Source organism: Diabrotica undecimpunctata, chromosome 3 (genome assembly GCF_040954645.1).
Source record: "Diabrotica undecimpunctata isolate CICGRU chromosome 3, icDiaUnde3, whole genome shotgun sequence".
Classification (NCBI taxonomy): Eukaryota; Metazoa; Arthropoda; class Insecta; order Coleoptera; family Chrysomelidae; genus Diabrotica; species Diabrotica undecimpunctata.
In genome coordinates, this window is record NC_092805.1 from 54,453,586 (window position 1) to 54,478,846 (window position 25,261).

At 32.4% G+C, this 25,261-nt stretch overlaps 1 protein-coding gene across 1 annotated transcript; it reads right to left on the bottom strand.

Moving 5' to 3' along the window:
• Positions 1-1,004: 1,004 nt before the first annotated feature.
• LOC140436814 (uncharacterized) lies at positions 1,005-24,549 on the bottom strand. Its single transcript, XM_072525939.1, has 2 exons — positions 24,096-24,549; positions 1,005-5,829 (listed from the first exon to the last, which is right to left on the bottom strand). Exons 1-2 carry the CDS (start codon positions 24,235-24,237, stop codon positions 3,926-3,928), a joined length of 2,046 nt encoding a protein of 681 aa, XP_072382040.1. The 5' UTR covers positions 24,238-24,549; the 3' UTR covers positions 1,005-3,925.
• Positions 24,550-25,261: the final 712 nt, after the last annotated feature.

Here is a 25,261-nt window from a genome sequence, read left to right on the forward strand (position 1 = left end):
ACTAAACTTTGTATTTATTCTTTAATTCTTAGATGTTAGGCAATACATATAGGTACAAGACATTTAAACCTTAACGTGGCCTTAATTGGCTTCCTTACCTTATCTCAAAAGAACATAAGCGTTTATGAATCTTTGATTGTTTGGAAGAATAAACCGGGTATGTATATAATTTTATCATTTATATAGGTGTCTGTACAATATATGGAAACATATTATACACTCATGAACCGTTAACTTCCAGAGTGGTTTTGGAGCTTTCACATTCACTTCTTGGTAAATGTTACTGTTTGTTTTTGGACAATTTTTATACAAGTTGTGACCTCAGTGATAAACTGTCGATGCAAAAGACTGATTGCGTTGGAACCATGAGAATAAATAGAAAAGGGATACCACCAGAAGTTAAAAATACAAAAGAGTGAATGTATCGCAATGTTTCGAAAGAAACAAATGATTTTAAAATAGCGAGATAAGAAAGATATAGTAATGGTTAGCTCCATCCATGACAACAGCAAGCAAGAAGTAAATCTTCAAGGGGGGCATATGATAGAAAAGCCGAAAGTTGTTGTGGATTATAATAAGAATATAGGAGGGGTGGATGTAAGTAATAACTGTTTCAGCTTTTATTCATCTGCTAGGAAGAGGTTAAAAAAATATTACTTGAAAATTTTTCGTCATTTTCTGGATATTACCACGTTCAATTATTATCAAATTAATAAGAAACTTGGAGGCAGAAAAACAAATTAAATTTCCAGATTGATCTCGGTGAAATCATAATAGAAAAATGCGCTAGTGAAAGGAATGTTTCCAAGCGTCGATAAACCACCAACTGATGTTATTCTACCAACAACTAAACAAAAACCAACAAAACGGTGCACACTGTGTTATGCTAAAGGCAATCGTAAAGAATCTCGGTACTGGTGCCTTCATTGCAGGGTAGGATTATGCCCTGCTCCTTGCTTCAAGATATGAAATTTTAAATAAAAAACATTTATTTTGTAGAAACTATCATTCATTATATTTTATAGAATTTACAAATCATTCAGTTTAATTTAAATCATAATATTATAGCTGTAAGTCAGTTTATGTTATACCTAAATAAATGATAAAATAGATAATTAGGGGAAGGTTGTACACAGTGAGACGCGGTACACAGTAAGACAACCAATTTAAATTCAAAAGTTTTCTTCCATTTGCTTCGCCAATCTACTTAAGGAGGGCTATTATATCACAGATGTCACTACCATTGTTATTTTTGCAATATGGCGTATAGTGTAATGTTTAACTAAAACGTGTTTTTGATAGTATAAAGTTCCATTTAAACCAATATTCAGAGGAATATTTTGCTGAAACTATAAGCAGTTATTAAGTGATCTCAGCTGAATATTGACGCATCAGGTGTGAACAAGGTACGTTGTTGTTTATAACTTATAACTTGTTGTACTTTTTCAGAATAGAAATTTCAAAATAACGTCCAACAGTACACAGTGAGAAAAGCATTACTGGTACATAGTGGGACTGTCTCACTGTGTACTACAAATGAATATTAATACAATTACCTGAATATAATGATAACGTTTTTATTAGAAAACTGAATGTTCGACGCAAAATTAGCAAGACGTGTGCTGAACAGATATCCAATGCTGAGACAAGACAAGAAATAATCCTGAAAATTTACCAATCATTATGCAACCAAATTATTCGGTGAACAAAATTTTTACAGATGAACAGGAAGATATTCTGTGTAACTACATTAAAACTTACAGTAATATGGCGTACGGCTTAACCACCGACCGTAGCTGTAAGACGCATCGCATTTGATGTAGCTAAAGTAAACAAATTGAAGGTACCAAAATCATGGACAGAACGTAGAATAGCCGGCTGGCTTCGTGCATTTATGAAAAGAAAAAAGTTGAGCATACGACAAACTGAGGCATGTAGCTTGGGACGCTTAACTTCTTTCAACCGACACAACGTTCAGTTGTCTTTTGAGAGTTCACGTATTTTTAATCTTGATGAGACTAGCACAAACACTGTCCACGACCCCAAAAAAGTTGTGATTGAAAAGGCATTAAACAAGTAAATAGCTGCACTAGTGGTCAACATGGTGTACTAGTTACCACCTATCTTTATAATATCCACCCTTGGCACATACTGTCCACCAGTGATGATGTTTCCACGTAAATTCTTTAAAAAAGCATATGCTTAATGGAGCACCTCGTGGTACCTTGGGAAACCCCAACCCCTCAGGCTGGATGACAGCAAAACTTTTTTTACAACACGTGACAGTGGAAGTAATCATGAAGGCTCGAGAAGCAGGTATCCATATTTTGACGTTATTCCCACATTGTAGCAACAAACTCCAGCCCTTAGATGTGACTGTCTTTGGGCCTTTTAAGGTATATTATAATGCTGCATGTGAGGCTTGGCTACTGCATCATCCAGGAGCGCCCATCACAATATACAGTATCGCTCAGTTGGTTGGTACAGCACACGATAAAGCTCTCGTACCTCAAAATATTCGGTCAGGTTATGAAAAAACAGGGATATGTCCCTTCAATCCAAATGTTTTAAGAGAGAGCGACTTTCTTGGATCGGCAGTGACAGATCGCCCTAAGGAAATTGTAGAAGAGTGCTTCAATAACGTCCTTCCAGCACCATCGGCTGTAAACTCTGTTCCTCTAGACCCAAGTCCTGAAACACTCTGTAGAACTACCAAAGAAAATAAAAATTTTACTTAACCAGAGATGTTGCAAGAATATCTTAAGGCCAAGGAAAGAAAAGTTAATAGCAAGCCGAGAGAGAAGAAAAGTAGGATCCTCACAAGCACGCCAGAGAAAGATGCAATCGAAGCAAAACGGAACCAGTTGGTTTTCGACAATGAAACAGACAGTTACACGTGGATATTGAGAGTTCTTCGGATGAAAGTGAACCAGGTTTTAATTTGGGAGATAGAAGATAGAAAAGAATTTGATGATATGAAGCATTTGACTGCAATCGTGACCCTGTAGAGGGTGACTATGTTATAGTGAGATTCAAAGAAAAGTCCAAAAATATATTTTACGTGGGAGTTGTTGTATCGTACAACAATTCAGAAGTAGAGGTCAATTTTATGCGCAAAACCAACAAAATAGGTGCCTCGTGTTTCGTATTTCCCACTGTTCCTGATATTGCTTTCGTGGAGAAAGAAGACGTCAGATTTGTTCTTCAAGATCCAACGCCATTTCGCAATAACAAGAGGCTGAAAGCATCTTACAATAAATTTGAAACAAATATTGGTCATGTAGACGTTCGCTAATTAGCCTTCATTTCAGATATCAGCTCTTATAAGTTTTCTTGGTATATAAGTATTTTACGAAGTTATATTGACTATTTTTTTTTTATTTTTATTATAGAACTGTGGAATATATCACATGTCTCACTGTGTACTAGTAACATGTCTCAATGTGTACCAGGGGTGGTACACACTATACATTATTGTATAAGTAAACGTGTTTACAAGCAATTAAATTTAAACTTTTAATATTGAGCCATCGACAAATAAACATATACTTAATTAGGGGCACTTATGAAAAATACTCGAGAGTTCCGGAAATTTTCCGGAGTACCTATATTTTGCATGTGAAAAGTTTTTAAACAGTATGCTCTCTTATGTGCAATTTTAAAAGTAAATTTCACATTTAAATGGTTTTTCATCAGTGTACAATTGCATATATGTATTGTTAAGTAAATCTTTGTTGAAGTGTTTGGTGTAAACTTCTAATTCATATGGTTTTTCACCAGTATGCAGTGTTATATGTCTTTCTAACTTACTCTTTGTTTGGTGCAAATTTCACATTCAAATGGTTTTTCATTTACAGTATCATATGTGATTGTAAATTATGCTTTGTCGAAAACTGTTGGGCGCAAATTTCTCCTTACATTCAAATTAATTTTCATTACTATGCACTATCATATGTAATTTTAAATTATCCTTAGTTGAAAATTGTTTGATGCAAATTCCACATTTAAATGGTTCTTCATCAGTATGCAATTTCATATTATGTATTGTTAAATAACTCTTTTTTGAAAATTGTTTGGAGCAAATCTCACATGCAAATGGTACTGGTTTTTCACCAGTATGCACTATCATATGTCTTTTTAACATACACTTTGTTGAAAACTGTTTTGTGCAAATTGTACATTCAAACGGTTTTTCACCAGTATGCACTCTCATATGTATTGTTAAATTACCTTTTGTTAAAAATTTTTTGTTGCAAATTCCACATTTAAATGGTTTTTCATCAGTATGCCCTCTCATATGTACTTTTAAATGACCGTTCGTTGCAAATTGTTTGGTGCAAATTCCACACTTAAACGATTCTTCATCAATATGCAATTTCATATGTATTTTTAAATAACTGTTTGTTGAAAATCGTTTGGTGCAAATTTCACATTCAAATGGCTTTTCAGTAGTATGCACTGTCATATGTGATTTTAAATTAGACTTCTTTGAAAATTTTTTGGTGCAAATTTCACATTCAAATGGTTTTTCACCACTGTGCCACATGATATGCAATTTTAAGAGTAGTTTCGTTGAAAACTGTTTTGTGCAAATTTCACATCCAAATGGTTTTTCACCTGTATGCACTCTCGTATGAGTTATTAAAACGTGTTTAGTCGAAAACTGTTTGGAGCAAATTTCACATTCAAATGATTTTTTACCTGTATGCGTTTTTATATGTATATTTAAAATCTGTTTTGTTGAAAATTGTTTGGTGCAAATTTTACATTTAAATGGTTTTTCATCAGTATGCACTGTCATATGTACTATTAAATTATCCTTTTTTAAAAATCGTTTGGTGCAAATTCCACATTCAAATGGTTTTTCATCAGTATGCCCTCTCATGTGTACTTTTAAATTACCCTTCGTTGAAAATTGTTTGGTGCAAATTCCACATTTAAATGATTCTTCGTTAGTATGCAATTTCATATGTATTGTTAAATAACTCTGTGTTGAAAATTGTTTGGTGCAAATTTTACATTTAAATGGTTTTTCGCCAGTATGCACTCTCATATGTACTATTAAATTACCCTTTTGTAAAAATTGTTTGGTGCAAATTCCACATTCAAATGGTTTTTTATCAGTATGCCCTCTCATATGTGCTTTTAAATTACTCTTCGTTGAAAATTGCTTGGTGCAAATTCCACATATAAATGGTTCTTCGTTGGTATGCAATTTCATATGTATTGTTAAATAACTCTGTGTTGAAAATTGTTTGGTGCAAATTTTACATTTAAATGGTTTTTCATCAGTATGCACTGTCATATGTACTATTAAATTACTCTTTTTTAAAAATTGTTTGGTGCAAATTCCACATTCAAATGGTTTTTCATCAGTATGCCCTCTCATATGTGCTTTTAAATTACCCTTCGTTGAAAATTGTTTGGTGCAAATTTTACATTTAAATGGTTTTTCGCCAGTATGCACCCCCTTATGTATTTTTAGCTTACTCGTTGTTGAAAACTGTTTGGTGAAACTTTTACAGCCTAATAGTTTTTCACCTGTACGCACTCTCATATGCGATTTTAAAACTTGTTTCATTGAAAACTGTTTGCTGCAAATTTCACATGCAAAAGGTTTTTCCCCAGTGTGTATACTGTGTATTCCCATATGTGGTTCTAAACAATAATTGTTTGACAATGGTTTCTTGCAAATGAAACATACAAAACGTTGTTCTCCAGTGTTCACATTGGTAGTGGAAGTTATGTGTTGATTCAAATTACTGTCACTTTTATCATGATTTTTTAATAGGTTGTTGGCATCAGCTTTCATATCTTTACAAGAGAAACCTAAAATTATAATTACCTATTAAACCAGAATAATGTAATTAAATGAAAATGAATAATATATAATTACAGAAATTATGGGTTGAAGAAATATGCTTGTGTAGGTGGTACAAATTGTAATAATAAAAAATTAGGTATATATGTTTTATATACTGAGTACTAAAAAAAATTAACGCAATAATTATTATTTTTAGAAAAATATTGCCGATAATTTTCTACAAGACAATGGCACTGACAAGTCTTTAGTGTTGATTTTTTAAATCTATCAGTATTTTTTTTTTTCAGTTCCTTTAATGGGAAATCGATTTTAAGTCAGTTTAAGGTTTGATTTTTACGAATTTCTTAATTCTTTTGCTTAAAGTGTTAAAATGCAATGAGAATTCAGAAATCTAACACCTGAGAAGTGTGCTCAAGCGGTTGTATTATACGAAGAAAGTTGGAGTTATCACCACATAGTGAAAGCTTTAGCGTGTTCCATACATCAATAATGCAATGTGGTTGAGCAATAAAAGGTAACTGGTGAGAATACCAGAAGAGCTGATCTTGGCACAAACCTTTCTAACAGAGGTTGAAGTTATCACCGCACAGTGAAAGATTCAGCATATTCCATACATCAGTAACGCAATGTGGTTGAACGATACAGGGTAACTGGTGAGAAAACTACAAGAGCTGATCATGGCAGAAACCTTACCACGAACCCTGCTAACATAAGGTTGGAGTTATCACCGCATTGTGACAGATTCAGCGTATTCCATACATCAGTAAAGCAATGTGGTTGAGCGATACAGGGTAACTGGTGAGAATATTACAAGAGCTGGTGATGGCAGAAACCTTGCCACGAATCCTGCTAACAGTCCTTTGTTAAGGCTTTCCGTCCGCTAAGACAACGATTTGTAAAAACCTGTCAGTTAGAATCTGAGCTTCAAAAGTTATGTTTATAGTTCAAGAGTTATAGACTGTTTACACAAGTAGTTTGAGACTATCTCTTGGCATTGAATCAATTGGTTTGCCAGCACGTAGCCTCGACCATATTCCCAAATAAAATGTATGAGTCATTCTTGAGAAGCAATTAGATTTTAACCGAACTGACACACTAATTTGAAGGATATGCGGCAATTTATATTTGAAGTTTAGAATGGCCTAGAAAAAAATAGTTCGAAATCTTATTTTAACCCTTTCCGCTCCAGGCCATTTTTTGAGGTAGGGAGCTGTATACCAGCAAAAGTTTTTTAATGGCAATACGTTTTACTATAGTTATGATGTATAATAGAAGATATATTCACCTATTGGGGCCAAAAAAATGTTTGAAGCAATTTGAATTTATATGACAATTTATAGTGTTTACCAGAATATCCACATAAGGATATTTGGGTGTACCAGTATATCCACCCTTGGATATCAATTGTACTGCCAAAATATTCACATCTGGATATCATTAAAACGTATCTATGTATTTAATTTATAAAGTCACGCCAAATATTAAAAAATAAAACATATATAAAAATACTGAACAATTTAATTATATTCAGAACATACGAAAAAATAAACAAAACTTTCAGAATGTTCCGCTGAACAAAGTACAGGTTTGTCCGGACAAGCAATGCAACATTTTCTCGTTAGTTTACGCACTCCACGTCTTTTACAAATTACACAAACTTTTCGTAGAGCCCTCTTTTTCCAATTTCTTTTGAAAAATCGGCCACTGCATGCAACGCTTTCCCAGATGTAGTAGGTTGATTTTTTTATCATTCATTTCTTGATATCCTTTACTACATTTCAGAAGTATTTCCCGGCAGCAGAGTTTTGTATATTTATACATTAAACCTTGTTTTTGATAGGTTTGGCTGTAAAATACTCTGGAGTTTAATAGCATAAGATGTAAAGGGTGCAAACCTATTTTGGTAAACCAAGTGTAAGATTTCCGCAAAAGAACTGTACGGTTCAACACTTTGGTCTACTGCATCAACTGATCCCATAATTTGATTGTAGAATTCAATATGTTTCGGTTTGTTATAATAGAGAACATTTCCTCCTACAACATATCGTTCTCTTTCGCAAAATCCTGCAGTATGTTTACTGGTAAGCAGATCAACGTCTTTATTGTCCTTGTAGCGGACTAGAAGGAGCATATCCTTGCGAACAAAACATGATTGTTGCCTATCTAATGGAACCAATGTTAATTCTCTTCCCTATTTGGTCGAATAGTGCCTGTAAGGAAAGTCTTTTGTATCAATAGAAACTCGCCAAGACGAACGGATGTATACCAATTATCTAAAATCACTTCACGATTACCGTTCAGTAGGTTTTGGTAAAGGTAAAATACTATTTTCGCGGAAAACGAAAGGTTTTCTGTTCCTGAAATGTGCGATATGTCATATACAGTGATGAGTGTCTTACCACCCGGCAAAATAGCGGAAAGGATAGAAGACAGATTAAGTTGTGAGATAGTACGAGATAAGGCTAGTTATTAGACGTGTCTATTTGACTTCAGTCATAATTATATGGATGACCTCGAAAATATTTTATTTTAATAATTTCTGATGTTAGAATAAATGATTAAATATATTAAGATATATTATAGTAAAAAACATTAATTAGTAGCGATTTTAAATTATAAATCTTTAAGTTTATTTAATAATAAAAATAACTCAACTGAAATATTTGACTAAACTAAATGTATGCGAAAACAATTATTGTATGTGAAATTGGTGAAATAGTTAGAGACGTTGTCTATTGACAAGAAGACTGGGGTTCAATTCACACCAAGGGTAAAATTTTTGTTTTACTCAATCAAAAATAATAGAAAATATGTTACATATTAGGTAACAAGTTTTCAAAAAACTCATTATTTGCAATTTATTCTTATTCCCATGTTATAAAATAGAAATACAAAATATTTCAAATTCAACTCCAGTTTTAGAGTCTTCAGTTGTGAATGGAAAATAATCCATTGAAGACTGTTTAATGTCAAATCCATCACTAAATTCTCAGTGTTAATATCAATTTTTCTGTACAGGTAATGATTTTCAAAACAATTCACGATATTGGCGAACAGCTACCTGCTTTATAACTAACCAAATCATCAAGCCTTCAAGTTATCAAATAACACATTGACAAGTGTTTTTTACGGTAAACAGAAACTTTTTATTGAAAAACCAATTCGTGAAAAGGATTTTAACGGTCGAGGAAAAAGTGCAAATTGTTGTCTGACATGTGAATGGATTATCAGACAACATGATCAGACAACAATTTGTAAATACCTATGTTTCCAAATAGGCCGGCTCCAGCACGATCAACAATTCAGTCTATTATACGTAATTTTTTTACTTATGGATCCGTGTTCGTTCCAAGAGGAGTTCGCAGACGAAGGGAGGTAAATCCAGATTTGGAACTAAGGGGCACTTTGATTTGTGCAAGTATTGAGCAAAATCCTACCCAATCAACAACTCGTTTTGGAGAACAATATGGAATTCCACGATTTAGAGTAGGTGAAATTTTGTAAAGACATCGATACCGTCCCTATAAACTTCATAAATCCAACGAACAATTCCCTGGGGATCAATATAGACGTTTAGAATTTTGTCAAACTGCAATGGAAATGTCACATCAAGATGAACATTTTTTAAAGAACGTTTTGTTCACCGATGAATGTACGTTTTCATTGCAGGGCCGTCACAATTCAATCAATGCTAGGTATTGGTCTCGAGGAAATCCTCGTCAGATTTATGTCGCTCGTACCCAGCGTCTTCGAAAAGTATATGTTTGGGGAGGCATAATAGGGAATCATGTCATTGGTCCATTTTTTATAGACGGTATGTTGACTGGGCGGAAATACTTGGAACTTCTGCAAAATGAAATTGTCCCAGCCCTTCGTAAGTTACCAATACCTTTCGATTCCTTATGGTTTCAACACGATGGTTGTCCTGCACATAATTCTCGCATCGTCAGTGAATATCTCAGTGCGACTTTTCCTAATCGATTGATTAGTGGCCACGGAGATGTTTTTTGGCCTGCAAGATCACCCGACATTTCCATACAATCTTGAAAGTCAATAGCTGGGTGAAAGTTATAGTCAAAGCGAAATTTGGGTATATCTCTTGGAAGCTTATCAAACGGATCCGTAACGGCTGTCCAGCCACTTATTTGTACCCCATCAATGACTTCTTCCTCATCCGTTGATGAATAATATCTATCTGAATCGCTCTCGAACTCACTATTAAACATTTCATAACTCAAATCACTTTCACTCTCGAGATCCGAATCCATTTTTAATAATATAAAACACAATTACATATCTAATAGGCAAGAAAAAGAATACGTGATCTCTCAACAAACTCTAAACGTGCACTAAATAAATATCTTGCCGCTGCGTTGGGTTGCCACCAGACTGAACCTTAAGCTGTTTACATTATTCTGGTAATTAAAAAAAAATGGCTAACCATGATATCGCCGTATGTTCTATATATCCGTGTCCTACTGCGATCCAAATTAATCTACAGAGCCCTACACCACTTTTACAGAGTGCATTAATATCCCCTATATAAATGTCCGTATGTGGATATCGTGGTAAAGTTCGCCATATCTAAAAATATCCATATGTGGATACGATGGAGCGGAAGGGTTAAGCATGAATCGCAGATGTCAGGAAGTGACTAAAAACAGAAGTGTAAATAAACAATATTAGGGTTAAAACGATTAATAGAATTTGTTTCTTTAAAAAAATAACATTTCCAAAGAGTTGTGCTAAATTATAGCTATGTATTTTGTAAAAAATAATTACTTGCAAGTAAATATTGCCCTAGGTAGTAAAGAGACGCGAGCTTTAGAACTTCTTCTTTGTGTGCCGTGCCTGTTTTCAAGCGTTGGCTATCGTTGTATTAATAAGCTAATGAAATGTTTCTCGGTCGGCAGCTAGATAAAACAATTCCTCGACCGTTCGACCTATCCATTGTCTAGTGTTATGTGGCCAGGACAGTCCTTTTCTTCCGACTCAGCGTTTTCCTTCGATTTTGCCCTGAATGATCAACCGGAGTAAGCGATATTTAGGTCCTCTCATTATATGACCGAAGTATTGGACCTTACTCATTTTGATGTTAATCAATTATCGCTCTTTGTACATGGTCTCTAGCAAACGTTCGTTAGATATGTTTGCATTAAACAACATCGGTGACACACATCCCTGTCTGACACCACGCTTAATAGAAACTTTAGCTGAGATCTCTTGATCTACCTTAATATAAGCGGTCTGACTGTAGTCACGATACACAGACTAAACGGTATGCCGATTGTCGTCGCTAAATTTGGTTCGGCCGCGCAGCTACGTCACGCGGGAACCTAAAATTTATTTGCTCCATTTGCTCCTTGTTTGTTGTTTGGAGTTTCAATACATTAATTATTCGTACTTGGTGGCGTTGAAAGTGATTAAATTGAGGTTTTAAAATTGAGGTTTAAAGCTGTAAACGATTAAAGTAATACTGGATTATTTTAGTTACAAATTGTTGTAATATTGCTTAATAAATTTAAAAAGTTTCTTTTTATAATATTCAGAATTTGATATTTTTTTGAGTACAAAAACATATGAACAAAGATTCCAATATTCGAATAGGAAGTGTAATTATTTTACGAATATCCAAATTTCTTGTTTATGTTGTTTTATCAATGTTATAAAAAAACAAACCGATAAATATTTGGTAAATTAAAATTATTTTATGTGGTAAAATTTTCATTGGGAGAATAAAGCCCATGGAATTTATTTGATAAATCTTCATATTATTTCTTTTGATAATAAAATATATTTGTTTTTGTTTATTTATGTTATTTCTATTTATTTCCTTTTCCTATTTTATCCCGATAAGGAACAACTAAGAGATACTGGAAGTCACGAGAAAAGATAAGTATAACCTAAGCTGATTAATTTTTTTTTTTTGTATAATAAAATGGCACCCTGAGATTATTTTCTTATGTATGATTTGCGACACTTAGATAATTAATTAAAGTAATTACATAAATAAAAAGTTAATATAAAAGTAAGAGAAAGCAGATCTTAGTAATATAATATATATATATATATATATATATATATATATATATATATATATATATATATATATATACATATATATATATATATATATATATATATATATATATATATATATATATATATATATATATATATATATATATATATGGTAAAGGATAATGCGAGTGAATAATAAAAGTAAAAAGTAATGGCATGTCTCGCAAAACAGAAAACCAAAAATGGTATATCGATGGAAGGCAACCGTATATACGTATTTCTGACTATTGGTCGTCTTCAGTACGGTGCAGATAAGTTAGAAAAGAAGCATATTAACTTGGGAAAGGATCACTACAGGAGCAATGCAACCAATTTGAGGCATTAGAGTTAGAAGACCCTGATGGTTTTGGTTTTCTGTTTTTTGTGCCATTACTTTTTACTTTTATTATTCACTCGCATTATCCTTTTCCATTTGTTTTAAACGTTTCAACGTTTGGCATTCCTTTCCCTATGTAGCTGTGGCTTCCTCCGTAGTTGGTGTTAGTTGTTGCCCTGGAAATCTGTATATATAAATATACATATCTATGTATATCAAAGTCTAATAAAATTTTCTGTTTAAATTTTTAGATTCCTGACCTGGTTTAACTTGAAATCAACCTTTTTATACTTTGTAAATAAAATTTGAAAGTCATCAAGTAATTGGTTCTAAGTATTTTATCTAAAACTTAAAACTTCTTAATTGATTTGGGGTTAAGTTTTTATTTTTAGTCAAATTTTTTCAACAATTTAGAATAACAGTAAATAAACTCAATTTTATGTGAAACATTTTTACAGACCCAAAAGTAAAGTGAATGTTTATATTAATTTTGTTTTATTTTTTTAATATATTATGGTAAATGTATATTGGACAAAAGATAAAATCTTTATTTTTCAATGGAAATTCATGTTTAAATAAAATGCATATTGGAAAATGGCAGTAAAAAGAATATAAAATACAAATTCTTATTTAAAAAGCGATGATAGGTACATAATTTTAAAATTCGAACAATATTACCGCTTGATTTAGCATTGCCGAATGAAAATTAAGGTTCCCATCTGACGTCACGCGTTCGCCTTTCATGCGCAAGAACATACCGGTAGTCTGTGTATCGTGGACTGTAGTAAAGATTTTTAAGCAATCTAATGTCATACGTGTCTTCTTCTTTTTATATAGACATGACTCTGTTTGTTTTTCAATGTGCCTCCAGTAAGTTGTCATTCCATAGTTTTCGTGGTCTTCCTACTGATCGTCTTCCTATTGGGAACCGTCTCTTGCCGTCTTTACTACTCTATTTGTTGTCATTCGGCTTATATGATCGATTCATTCTACTCTTCTATTTCTTACCCAGTTTGTGATGTTCTCCACCTTGCTTCTACGTCGTATATCTGTACTTCTAGCTCTGTCCCATAGTGTCTTACCATCAATTTTTCTCAGTATTTTCATCTCTGCTGTTTCTAACATCCTTTTTGTCCTCTTTCTGTCAGGTCTTGTTTCTGCCACGTATGTCATTATTGGTCGGATGACTGTTTTGTAAATTCTGCCTTTCGTTTCTTTCCCGATATTTTTATTTCTCCATATTGTTTCATTGTGTGGCCAACTGAGTCTATTGACATTGAAATATTAGTGTAGGTTGTACTCTATCAAAGGCTTTTTCGAAATCTATCAAACATACGTAAATATTTTTTACCTAGCCTCCCGAGTACCCATACCATTTCGGAAACCAAACTTCTCATCACGAGTTATGCCCTCAGAAAGTTTCTATATGCGACAATGCAATACTTTCATAAAAATTTTGAGCGTGTGACTATTAAACTGATCGATAGTCGCTATACTGTCTGACATTGTCTGGTAATTTACCGCTGGTGTATATCTTGTTAAAGAAGGAGGTGATAATCGCAACACTCTCATCATCTAATAGTTGTAACAATTCTGTCGGTATTTCGCCAGGACCAGAAGCTTTCCTTAGTTTCGCTTGGTCGATGGCCTTCTGAACTTCTGAGATTAGAATCGGTGGTCAGTATCTCGGTTAGGGAGAAATACAATATTTCATTGTATTTCTCTCTGTTTATGGAATTGTACTCCCTCAGAACGTCCATTAGATCCAAGATGTCTTGTGGCATCCAGTCATTTGAAATGTTCGTTGTCTTAGAAAATTTTCTCGAGATGCAGTGATTATTGTTTTCGTTTGTTCCCAGCAACCATCTATGTTGTTGGTATCTCCTAGTCTAATTTCGTGGAACTGGTTAATTTCTTGAGAAACATTATTTAGAGTTCCTGGGTCTTGGAGTGCATCTAGTGATATTTTGGAGGTTTTCTAATTTTAACAAACTCTCTGTAAGTACCCCGACTGTGATTGTAGAGCACAGAAGAGTATGGTCTTATCGAATATCGGCACCTGGGCGAGTCTTGACGATTTTATGCAGTTTTTAAATCGTTCATTGACTGTTAAATAATCAATTTGATTTCTTACATTATTGTCTCCTCGAGCACTTAGAGACTTCCGAGTATATAGTCTACGTTTTGGTAGACAACACCATGTATTCATAATTACATGTTTTCCTCTTGGCAGAACTGCACCAACCGTTCTCCTCTTTCATTTCGTTGTCCTAGACCGAACTTTCCAGTAATATTGAAAGTACTTTCTGATCCCAAACTGAATAATCATTAAAAATTTACGAACATACTTATGTGTATTCGTTTGACACTTCCCACGAATATTATAAAAATGTGGTAAAAACCGCAGAAGCATGGAATGAGATAGCTAATGGGCTTGATGAACAAGCAATATCACTTGGAACATCATTAAAACTTTTGAACAACTCTTCTAGTTCTTGTGAATTTGACAGATGCCTATATGTCCCAAACTTATCCCAAATTAAACATTAAGAAATCATATTCTGTCTTCGTCTTTGCCTGTAATATGTATGAGAATTTTTCTGTTTTTATTTAAAGTTGCTTTTGTGCATTTATTTATTTTTCATATTGGTGATATCAATAAATATATCTGCATAACTTAACTCAAATAAATGGCTAGTCTTTACCTTCTTTCCATTGGTCTTTTCCAGTTGGTTGTGCACTTTGCAATTCTCCCTTTTATCAGATGATGCAGTTCCTAGAAACATTCTCGCGATGTATGAATATGTTTGAAAAATCTATCTTATGTGATTGCAGTTCAATACACAAGCGGCGATTCTCCCAATTTTTCTCTCCTCTTATTGATATTATTATTAGAGTTACTAATGTGGAGGAGAATGGGGAAAGAATGTGAAATTCTCATGACCGTCAAAACTAAAAAGTTGGAATATCTAGGACATGTAATGAGAAATCAAGAACGTTACGGCCTTCTCCAGCTGATTCTCCAAGGGAAGATAAATGGTAAGAGAGGACCGGGAAGAAGACGCATTTCCTGGCTTCAAAATTTACGAAAGTGGTATAACACGACTACCACTGAACTGTTCCGCGCCGCAATAAACAAAGTAAAGATAGCCGTGATGATCGCCAACATCCGGAACGGATAGACACTTTAAGAAGAAGATTGATATTATGCACCCAATATTGTATTTTCTTTCTACTATTTCACAACAATAATAAAAGCAGCAGTTTTTCCTCATCCTAACTACTTATTTCTGAGTAAAAATAGTATGTTGCAACAGAAATAATAAAATAACTATGAAAACTAGCACAACCTGTTCTTTAAAACGAAACCAGTACACTGTATCGCTCACAATGAAATTGTGTCCTATGTGATGTCCCCATATCGCAGACCGCCGCGACGATCGTTGCAACTAACGGGACACTGAGTAACGAGACGTTTTTGGTGGTTTCATAGGATAGGCAATATAATATATCCAAAATACTCAAAAGAAAATTTATGGTTGAAGAAGTTCTCATTCGGAGAATTCCGATGATACCAACCAATGTCCCATTTGAATTTTTTCTTATTTATTATCTGACTCATCTTGAATTTGCCATGTATGTAGACTGATTATAGAAAATAATTGTTTGTCTCATTTTATGTAGTATGTTAACATGTAGGCAGACCTTTTCGCGTTCTTGTATCAATTGCTTATACCGACCCATAAACTTATTTAGTGTCCCTGTCGATCCCAAAAAATGTTAACATAATAAAAAAATTAAATAGAAAAAAAAAATAAATAAATAAAATTGAATAACATATTTAGTATTAAAATGACCAATGTAATATGATGCCGCATTATTGTCACAGACATATTAAGATTAACATGTCAAAAAGTTGCTTTAACTAAAATAAGAAACAAAAGTGTAATCCATTTAACACATAGTTACTGTGTTACCGCGTGAATTAGCTACTTTTTGAATTTTTATCTTACCTAATTAATTTGATCTCAGCTAATAATTAAACAGAACATTTGTTAATTGTAAAGCACTACAGTTAAGTTTGTCAGGTCAACTAGTAATACCATAATATTACAACATAAACATATTAAAACATATGGGTGTGAGGCAATTGAAGCGCTCGGACGAATAACGGTCTATGTTAGAAGATGACGTTTTCGAGAAAAGGTGAGTTTGAAAATGTTGCTTATTTTCTTGGAACATTTGTGACTGAAAATGTAACATAGACCATTATTCCACAAATAAAAGTAAAAAATTATTTTTGAAATAATTTTCATAAATTATTACGTTTAATTTATTAATATAACGTAATAGAAAATTAAATTATATTATAATAATTATTATACATATAATTCTATAAGTGGGAATTTTTTAAATAAACGAAAAAACAGAAAACTATTATGAAAAACAAACAGAAATTCGTATTCAGGTAGCGATCTATAAAAGTCGGCAAATTTACTATCCATATATGGAATCATTTTGACGTGACAACGTCTTAAATTAGGTTGTGGCTCGGAGTCATTCATGAAAAAGTGTAACGCCCGCTCACGTCTGTTACAGTGAGTCACCGAACGAGAGAGAGGCCCGCCGGACCGGCGAATGCCTTGCGTCTCTCTCCTACTCAAACATGATCGGTCCGCTGCGCGCGCAGCACTAGAGAATTAGGCGCGTTGAATCGGTGCGTGCTTCCGTGCTTGTGTCTCTGTCAGTGTTGTTCCGTCTACCGATTTTTCGGTAGATCTACCGAATTTGATTCCTATCTACCGATCTACCGAACTGCCCCTTGAATCTACCTAATTTTAAAACAAATATCACAATGACTTGAAAATAAATTCGGATAATACAATTTATCTTTTTATTTCTGTTACCATCAAAAAACTTTTCAGTGTAACCTAATACTTGGTATTTTTAATACGTTTGTATTAAAATTCATTTGATACTTCCCTATAGTGTTTAAAAATATATTTGCAAAGATGCAAAGAAAGCGAAATACCCCGAGATTCAAGTTCGTAATTTTATACCTAATAATAACAGATTGTATAAACATCATTCCGTAATCATAATCATTCACACACGTCTCTTCAATTCTCAAAGAATCTCAAGTATCAAGTGATAAATTATTAGCTAAATGACGGTGTGTGTGCTGTCGGTTTTCTTTGACTGCCGACTTAATCCATTAGCAGATAATGGTTGTTACATCTATTTGAACCAGAACGTTTTAACTTTCTGTAAATATTATGACCTATAACTATTTCTCAAAATATTATTAAACCTTATTTGTATCATAATAGCTGATGTGAGCATTTGGTCCCAATAATTTGATTCTTTATTTATTAAACAAAATTCAATGAATTATGGTTATTTCTAATAATTAGTTCAGCATAATTATTTAAGGTCTTTAACTTTTGAACCATTAAGTCGCCACCATAATGGGAAACTTTTCTATTTTTAGTTTTATGGAAAAAAGTTATTCTTTCTAAAAAGTTCTGAATGATCTAAAACTTAGAATACAATCATCAGATATTAAATTTTTTTAGTAATATAGGCAGTTTATCAAAAAATATGAATTTTATGTTCATATTTTTTGACAAACCTCGTGTATATGGCTCAAAAAATTTAATTGATGATTGGTTTTAGGTTTTAGGTCATAAAACTAAAAAAAAATTCCATTATGGTGTTCACTTAATTGGACGCACTGTATTATAATATATATATATATATATATATATATATATATATATATATATATATATATATATATATATATATATATATATATATAATTTACGTCATTGCATATGATCTACCGAAATCTACCGAATTTTGCCGAAGGCATCTCCCGATATTGGATAAGCTCCACGGAACATCACTGGTCTCTGTCTTTCTCGAGCGTTCTTGGCGTTCAAGACACATTACAGCAGAAACACTTCCTTTCATTTCATATTTCTCCTATCCTCAACAAAATCACTCAAATAGAAATTAGTTAAGTTTAAGTTTACATGTACAATGTTTTAGTAAACAAAATATATTTCTATAGTTAAAATTTGTGCAATTCTTATTTTCATTCAATTCCTTGTTCCTATTGTGCAATTTAATAATATTCATATCAATAAATATTCTACCGAGAAAAAGACGTTGTCACGTAAAATCTTCGCCCGTAGAACCGACTTTACAGGCAACCGATTTTTATTAAATATTTTTTTTGCATAATTGGTAGTAGTGCATTGTACGCTGTTCGTAAATTTTCAGGCTTTGTTGTAGCTTCCCAGTTTTCTTTGAAAATCTTAATTGACTCCCAGGGTTTTACGACGTTATGACTGGCTCGACCATAAATAGTGTAGGGATCATCAAGGTCATATTTCATCCAGAGGTACTTTGTCACTTGTAATTTTGAAGAACTTCTATTTTTTGGCAGGTGTTTTTTAATAGAGGTTAGGTCTTTAAATCATTTTGGCTCATTTCTATGACATCAAAAGGTTCTATCACTTTAGCGTCAGCAATAACGTATTTCCAATCTGCGGGTACATGCACCTTTGCACTTTTCTTTGCTTTCTCGATTAATGCAAAGTCTCTATCACAAGGTAAAAAACTGTGACCCGAGGAGAGAAACTTTTGGTTAATCTCAGTAAAGTATACAAATTTTGCAAGATAACAGTAGGTGTTTAATATCCTCCAGTTGTTATTTTGCCCTACGCAACGATCGGACCAAACGATTAACTTGCGCTCTTCTACATCTATTATCTTCTTATAGTTCATTGTAACATACTTGATTATGCAAGATGCTATTTCTGTAGAGCCTCTTCCTGCGATGCATTCGTACCACAAGTTCATTACCGCTTTGCTAGTTCCCATATTATGTATAACAAAGTTGTAGCAGCTAAGTTGCCTTTGGTAGAAGATATCTGAGTGGGATAATGACGGGCAAAATAGAACCTGCTGCATATCAACACAAAGGACGACAGTAGATGAGTTATTTGCTTTAGATTTAACTACGTCTGCTTTAAGTTCTTGATATCCCAAAGAGGCTTTAGTTTGATATAAGTCACTTTCCAGCTGTATTTTCTTCCTATCATCCTCTGATTTTGCAGAACTTAGTTGTATATAGAATTCATCGCATATTTTACATGTATCGGATCTAGGAGCGCCAAAACGTAAATTCATTTGCTTGAAAACTGTATCATAAAACGTTTTACTGACATCAAGATTAGGATTTTCAGTTTGGAAACATCGATACATTTTTGACAAATTTAGATCAGGACTCAAGTATTCTTTCTGTCTCAAGTACTCTTGTCTTGGAAATTTATTGATATGTTCTATCATCACCAAGTTCCTACTCTCGCGTAGAATCGCCTTTGGTCTATTATGATGCTTACCTCTCTGATCTATAGAAATATTAACACCGAGTTTAACATAGTTTTGCATACTTTCTTGTTATCAATGAAGTATGCAAAAGAACATAACTTTAACGAAGTGCCATCTGCTTTTCCAGCTCTTCTTCTTTTTGGTTCCTCCATTCTAATACATTTAACATACGTTAAAAATGCTGACTGCTCATCGTACGAGTGTGAATAGAAGAACCTGAAGAGATCCTTTCTCATAGGAAGGGTGAAATGTGAACACATTTGCTTACACAATTTACTGCATATGTTTATCTTAAACAAATAACATAAAATTAATAAATCTATATACTGCCGTCCTAACATGAAAGGTCCTATCTGCAAAATTTGGTAAAATGACTTTATTGGCTCATGGCTTGCGTAAACATATTATCTATGTATGTACAAAATGAAATTGTCCTATAAGCGTCTTAAGTGCCTTATTATATACCTAAATGGTTTGTCCTAACTGACTAAAAAGTAATGTTTACTAACATAAATTGTCCTATCTCACATAATATGCTAAGAAAAATTGTCCGTTTTAACTTTAGAAATGCAGTTAGGACTATTTAAGGTAGCATTTTATACTGAACGGCATCAGTTAGGACAATTTTGCGTAGTATGACAAAAGCATGTTTGTAACATAACTTCAAATAATTAATTATACAAGGTATTTTTTATTGTCAGACATTGGGTGTACGCTCATGTTTTTTGTATTTTAAGTAAATATATATTGTGAGAAATGGATAAAGGGTAAGTTTAATATTGTTACCTTAGGTATAAGCAATAACTGATTGTAATTATTGTTTGTAGTAGTAGCAAAAAATATAGACGCATATGCGTCTATATTTATTGGTAGTAGCAATGTAGCGTCACTTAGCCGGAATAGCGATAGATGTAAACTTATATTCATCATATGGAATACTTATATATTAACTTATGGAATTTAACTTCTTTCAGTATTTCATTCGAGATATTCATTTTACAGCTCACAATCATAAACAAAACAGTTGATAAAGCTAAGAGTAATCTGTATACAAAAACTGGAAAATAAAAAAAAGAAAACAAATTGAAGAGCCATTTGTCGAACGAAAGAAACAAAAAAGAGAGAGTTTTACATAAGAGTTTATAAAGTTAAAAAGGCACGTAAATTCAAATTCAATTGCGCTGAAAAAATTTCATACACTAGGCAAAAAGACATTAATACACAATACTGGTTATTGGAAAAGAACACCAAAAACAGTTTGTTTTGACCTGCGTAAAATAAAGTGAGAAAAAAGAGGCACATCTCAGAATCAAACATTACCAAGAGTGTATTCCTGCAAATACTATCTAACATCAAAGAAAGCCGAAGAGGTGTGTATTTGTAAAATGAAAAGCGTGAAAAGATATTTCTTTTGGCAACATTAGGCTATGAAAAAGAAAATGTAATTTCTGTAGAAAATATAATAATCAAATTTTTTGAGCCAGGTCATACTTTTATGGCAGCAGATTCATTTCATCGCCAACTTGAGCTTGCCCCCAAAAGAAAAAAAGTAGGTATACGATTTTGACGATTTTTTCGAAACGGTAAAATAAGCCAATTCATCAAAAGTTAATTTAATAAAAATGCTACTTTTTAACTTCACTGACTGTACCTCCAAATATAAGTTACAAAAGCTAATTTCTCGCGTTTACTTAAAAGATATAGTTTGTCTTCATTTTAAAAGAAGAAATTATTACAAAACATAATTTGAAAACAATTTTATTGATTTAAAAGATATTTTTATGAGATATGTTAAGGGTAGGCTAACGAGTCCCCAGATTCGTAATACATGTCGCGGTGTAACAATGTCGCGTATTTTGAGAAGTTAATTGAGATGTAATTTTGAGAAAATTTGACGGTTAACGAACATGCTTTTAAGGAAGAAAATGATTATTATTAGTATTATTTTAATATTTTTATCGATACATATCATTTATGTTACATATATTACGATGTAAATTGTGTATTAAGTGTAAAACTTATTATAATAAAATTAAAAGTGTTCAGTTAATTGGAATTTCAGTTTAATTTAGGACAATTTCAGTAAGAAATAAAAAAAAAAACGTACTTCACATACACTAAGTTAAATTGTCCTAAGTGACAATATAATCAAAAATCGACTAACCTGGAAAGAATAAATCAAAATTATGACTAGCAACTAAATTCTATTCTCCGTCATAATATATAAAATAAAACATAAAAAGTTTCTTAAATTACCAAGCGTAATACAATGAAAAGAAACAAAAACTCGATTTTCTCAAAACTTAAATTTTGCAGATAGGACCTTTCATGTTAGGACGGCAGTATAGAGACGAATGGAAAGTAGAATTATTTTTAATAATCATTTCGTTGTAAAACAAAAAACAACAATTAAGTTTTATTTTTATTATTCTTTTATTTTTATTAAATTAAAACTTTCACTTGTATTATTTTTTTCTTATTTCTACTTACATCGGTAGGAGCGATCTTAGCAGGAACTAATATTTTTTTCTTCCTTGTCGTGTATGCGAGACCCGACTGGTATTTCTTTTTGATTTATTTAATCTACGAATATCAGTAGGTGAAAACCGAACATTCCTGGTTTGTTCTGTCTGGTTTTCGTTCATAATGTAATAAAACTACACAGACTACAATCTAAACAACACTGCATTGTAAACAAACGATAACTATTCGCACAGTACCACAAAACAGAATGATTTGGTTCGGTACAGTCGAAGCACGCTTGACGTTGATGTTACATAGACTGTTCCAACTTAAAAATTTATTTTCACTCTCTCCATATTAGTATACTCGTCCCATCTGTTGGTATGTTAACAAACTATAATATTGAGTGGAATCTACACATTTCATAGACCATTATTCAAACCTAAACTCGATTTTTGATAATTTGTAACATAGACTGTTATTCATCCGAACGCTTCAATTTTTATTTTAAATTTGAATTTTCCTTATGCCACCAAAAAATGTACAGGTTCAAATACCTTTAAGTAATGATATAGTTAGCGTCTTTTTTAGATGGAATACCCTGTATATTTTCATAACAATAAAAAGAAAACTTGGATACAAATACATTTTTTTAGTGTTTAAGTATAAATAAGTTTTTAATACAAATATTGTAGATATCACCAAAAAAAAATTATTTTTGATGCTCAAAATTTCAACTACTTTTTGACTACTATCTTTTACTACTTTAACTACTATCCAACTACTATTTGACAGTAGCCTAGCTTATTTTGGAACCTATTTAACACATTTCTAATTATATCAGAGCAGAACACTGTGCAATTCAATAAATTGAATTGCATTCTGCTCAGATTAATTCCTTCAGCTCTTTCACATTATCCAGTTTTTTAATGTACACTTTAAAGTAAAATTATTAAATTGTATTAAGATGCCACAAGAAAATAGCTTCAGGATAATCCACTTTAGTTTTAATACACCCCAAAGAAAAAAGTTTAAGGCTGTTACATCAGGTGATCTCTCTGGCTATTCTATTATTCCCTTTGTCTAATCCACTGATTAGGAAACAAATCATTTAAATTCTGCACTCTTACATTGCATAATCTGGAAGAGCTCTGTCTTATTGGAACCATAAATGACTGTCAGGTATGTCTGGGTTATCAACATTATTGCAAGATCAAAACAAAGTTCATTTTGTAAAAAATGTAACTATGTATATCAGCACTGTTAAATTATTATGGAAAAAATGGGGGCATATTCTATTTTTAACAACTCTTATTTAAGCATTTACTTTTTGAATATAATCAGTATGATGTTGAATCGAGTAAATATGAGACAACTTAATATAAGATGGGTCAACTTTCATAAGGCCACAGGTTAGACAGAAAATTCTTTATCTATTGTTTGTAGTATAGCAAATACAAATATTTCAATAGAAAATACCAGAGAAGCTCCTTTGTTTTGATGACAATCCTTGAAGGAATTTTTAGTTTATAACAAATGTTGGAAGTAATTGAGAATAATCATTCCAAACCATGCTTGAATTTTATGTTACAACCCAGCTACTTAAAATAAATACCCTACCCTATAATTTTTACTTGTAAATAAATATAGTCAAGGTATTTGACAAAATATTTTTTATCACATTTTCTAATTTAAGTTATATCTCTAAGGTGACAAGCAGTAAGATTATAAGTCAAATAGTTGTGTTTTCCAGAAAGTATACTTATACTCTTTATACTTCATAATATAACAAGTGGTTGGACTTATATTCGTAGGAACGTGAGTTCAATGTATGAGGAACAAAAATTATTGCATGAACTGAATTGTAAGCAGGTATGAATAAGCAAATGACAGATCAGATGACAAAAAATCCTTAGAACCAACGAAAACTGAGAGACTTACAACTTATCAACTTAGATTTAAGATAATTGAAGCTTAAATGTAGTACATAAGTACTTTTTATTTAATTACCATCATGTTCTATTTCAGCCTTTAAAGGATATTTCTGAACGTCTAAATAATCCAATGTATAATTCGTATTTTCCATGATAGGTTCCTCCTTAATTTCAGTTTTAAAGGTATCCTGTAGAACTTCATCTATATCATTATTCATTTCTCTTTTGCAAGTCCTCTCACCAACTTCTTGTTTTACTTTAATTTGATTAAAAATTATTTTCTTTCAGTAATGTTTAGCTTGTATCAAAGAATTAAGCGTCTATATTCTTTGAAGCGTCTATTTTGTTTGCTTGTATCACAGACCACTTTGTTTACTATTAATATTGGCTATGAGTACGTGTGATTGGTTGTATAGTAATTTCCAGCCACTTTTAGTCTGTCAAAAAGTAACTAACTTCGCAAAAAATAATTACTAAATTCACTAGACAGTTCAGACTGGGAATAGCGAACCAAGTATATTATAAACAAATACAATAATACAAAATATTTGAAAATAACCTCTCAAAACGTTCTTCTTTTTCTTTTCACTTTCTCCAGTGAACTTCTTCTTCTTCCATTCATTTGCTTGGCCTTAGCTACCAGGGCTATCCGGCTAGGATCTATTTGTAGGGGACTAAAACATGTATCGAAAACAAATATTAAAATTGTTCTACGAATTAAACGTATTCCAAAATTTTGCAAGAATATAATATATTTTTCAATCCACCCCTTAAAGTCAAGCCACACGCTGTGCAAGAATTTGTATGACATGTTGCGTGTGGTCATATTGATGTTTCTGATATTTGACAATATTTGAATTGCCAAAATCTTTATTTTGTGATTTATTGTTTAAAAAACAATAAAGTTTATTAAAAATGTAGGTATTCAGTTGAGGAGAAAGTAGCAATAATAAAAATGTTTTATTCAGGCAATAGTGCGCGAATTGTCAGTTCTTTATTTGGCGTAAGATATCGCAATAAACTAATTCCAAGTCATTCAGCAATTCAAAGGATTTTACAAAATTTTGAAAATACTGGGATCGTGATTTCTAATTGTGCCTTTACAAACAATATTACTGAGGTACCAAGAAATTTAGAAAATCAAAATTAAATAAATGTATTAACAGCAGTTTTTTTTTCTAAAAGATTCTAACAGCGCAACCCGTAGGAATGAGAAGACGGGGTAGACCAAAGCTAAGGTGG

Excerpts from the sequence above, each read along its gene's own strand:
- LOC140436814 (XM_072525939.1), bottom strand. The coding sequence starts at position 24,237 with ATGAATAATGATATAGATGAAGTTCTACAGGATACCTTTAAAACTGAA. Across the intron at positions 5,830-24,095 it reads GGCTGAAATAGAACATGATG|GTTTCTCTTGTAAAGATATG; the intron begins GTAATTAAATAA and ends TTATAATTTTAG.